Consider the following 1,235-nt stretch of genomic DNA (forward strand, 5'->3'; position numbering starts at 1 on the left):
CAGAAGTTGGCGCTAAGCCTTCCTCATGGTGGGTCTTAGGGAGGTTAGAAAACATTTCATTGGATGTCACTGACGTTACAAGTTCTTGTGACCTTTAGAACATCGGTGTTGTTGCTTATTATATGAAGATCCTTAATGACTCTAGGCAATAACCCATCGTCCATCTCCCTACCAAGTTATTGATTGTACGGTGAACTTGTCCATCGATCAATGGTCGAATTGGTGCATGAATCGACCACCAGTCATCTCGCTCAGTGCTTCTAACCGGTGGCCACCAGTCCAAAACACGCCGCCCAGTTTGGGGCGTGGTTGGCCGCAAGCTTCATCTCCGGAGAAGAATCGCCGGCGCGCCACGCCGGCCGGTCCCTCGCACACGAGGAATGAATGGGTTTTTTTCGAGGGTATGTCCTTCCTTACGACGATAACATGTGACACAGCGGTGGCAGAGAGATTTTGTGAAGAAATCCGATGCTCCCCACCAAAACGCGGCATGATCGTTGGATTGGACACCGAGTGGAAAAGGCTCGACGACGACGCCTGCATGATGGCCCTCTTGCAGTTGTGTGTCAGAACTCGTGTCCTTGTGTTCCAGGTCCTCTATGCTGCCTGCTGCGACCTCCCCGAAGTCTTGAAGAGGTTCCTGACAAAGGAGGACCACATCTTCACCGGTGCACACATCGAGAACGACGTGAAGCGGCTGCGGGACGACTTTGGCATCACAATATCCAATCCGATTGACCTCCAATTGGTAGTCCCCGAAGCCGCTTCTAGATTCAAGTACCTTTGCGGACCCCATCCCAAGTACAGAGTTCGTCATTCGTCGCTCGAGAAGATCGCGACAGAGGTACTACGCCTACCTCATCTCAAAAAGCCAGGGGGCGTCGATTACAATAACTGGGACACAAAGTATTTGCACAGATTGCAGGTGGAGTACGCCGCCGTAGACGCGTACCTCTCCTACGAGATCGCGAAGCAATTGGAGATCATGGAAGACTTTAAATTTGTTTAGGTAGTTTGAATTGTCCTGATCTCAAGTGTTAGTTGCTCTAACTCTAGGTGTTCTGTTTGGGATGCTCCTTGGGATGCTCTTAGAATGGACGAATGGTTGCTATGATTGTTGTCGCATTCATAGAATCCACGATGCCATGCAAGAATTTCATGGCAGCCTGGATTGGTGAGACCGTTGATAAAAGAGGATAGAGACGTTCGTACACTTGGTCCTTCACCCAATGTTG

At 50.1% G+C, this 1,235-nt stretch overlaps 1 protein-coding gene across 1 annotated transcript; it reads left to right on the top strand.

Moving 5' to 3' along the window:
- Nucleotides 1-490: 490 nt before the first annotated feature.
- On the top strand, nt 491-1,009 carry LOC120674629 (Werner Syndrome-like exonuclease). Its single transcript, XM_039955780.1, has one exon. It carries the CDS (start codon nt 491-493, stop codon nt 1,007-1,009), a length of 519 nt encoding a protein of 172 aa, XP_039811714.1.
- Nucleotides 1,010-1,235: the final 226 nt, after the last annotated feature.

The sequence above is a fragment of the Panicum virgatum genome, chromosome 5N (genome assembly GCF_016808335.1).
Source record: "Panicum virgatum strain AP13 chromosome 5N, P.virgatum_v5, whole genome shotgun sequence".
Classification (NCBI taxonomy): Eukaryota; Viridiplantae; Streptophyta; class Magnoliopsida; order Poales; family Poaceae; genus Panicum; species Panicum virgatum.

Excerpts from the sequence above, each read along its gene's own strand:
- LOC120674629 (XM_039955780.1), top strand. The coding sequence starts at position 491 with ATGATCGTTGGATTGGACACCGAGTGGAAAAGGCTCGACGACGACGCC.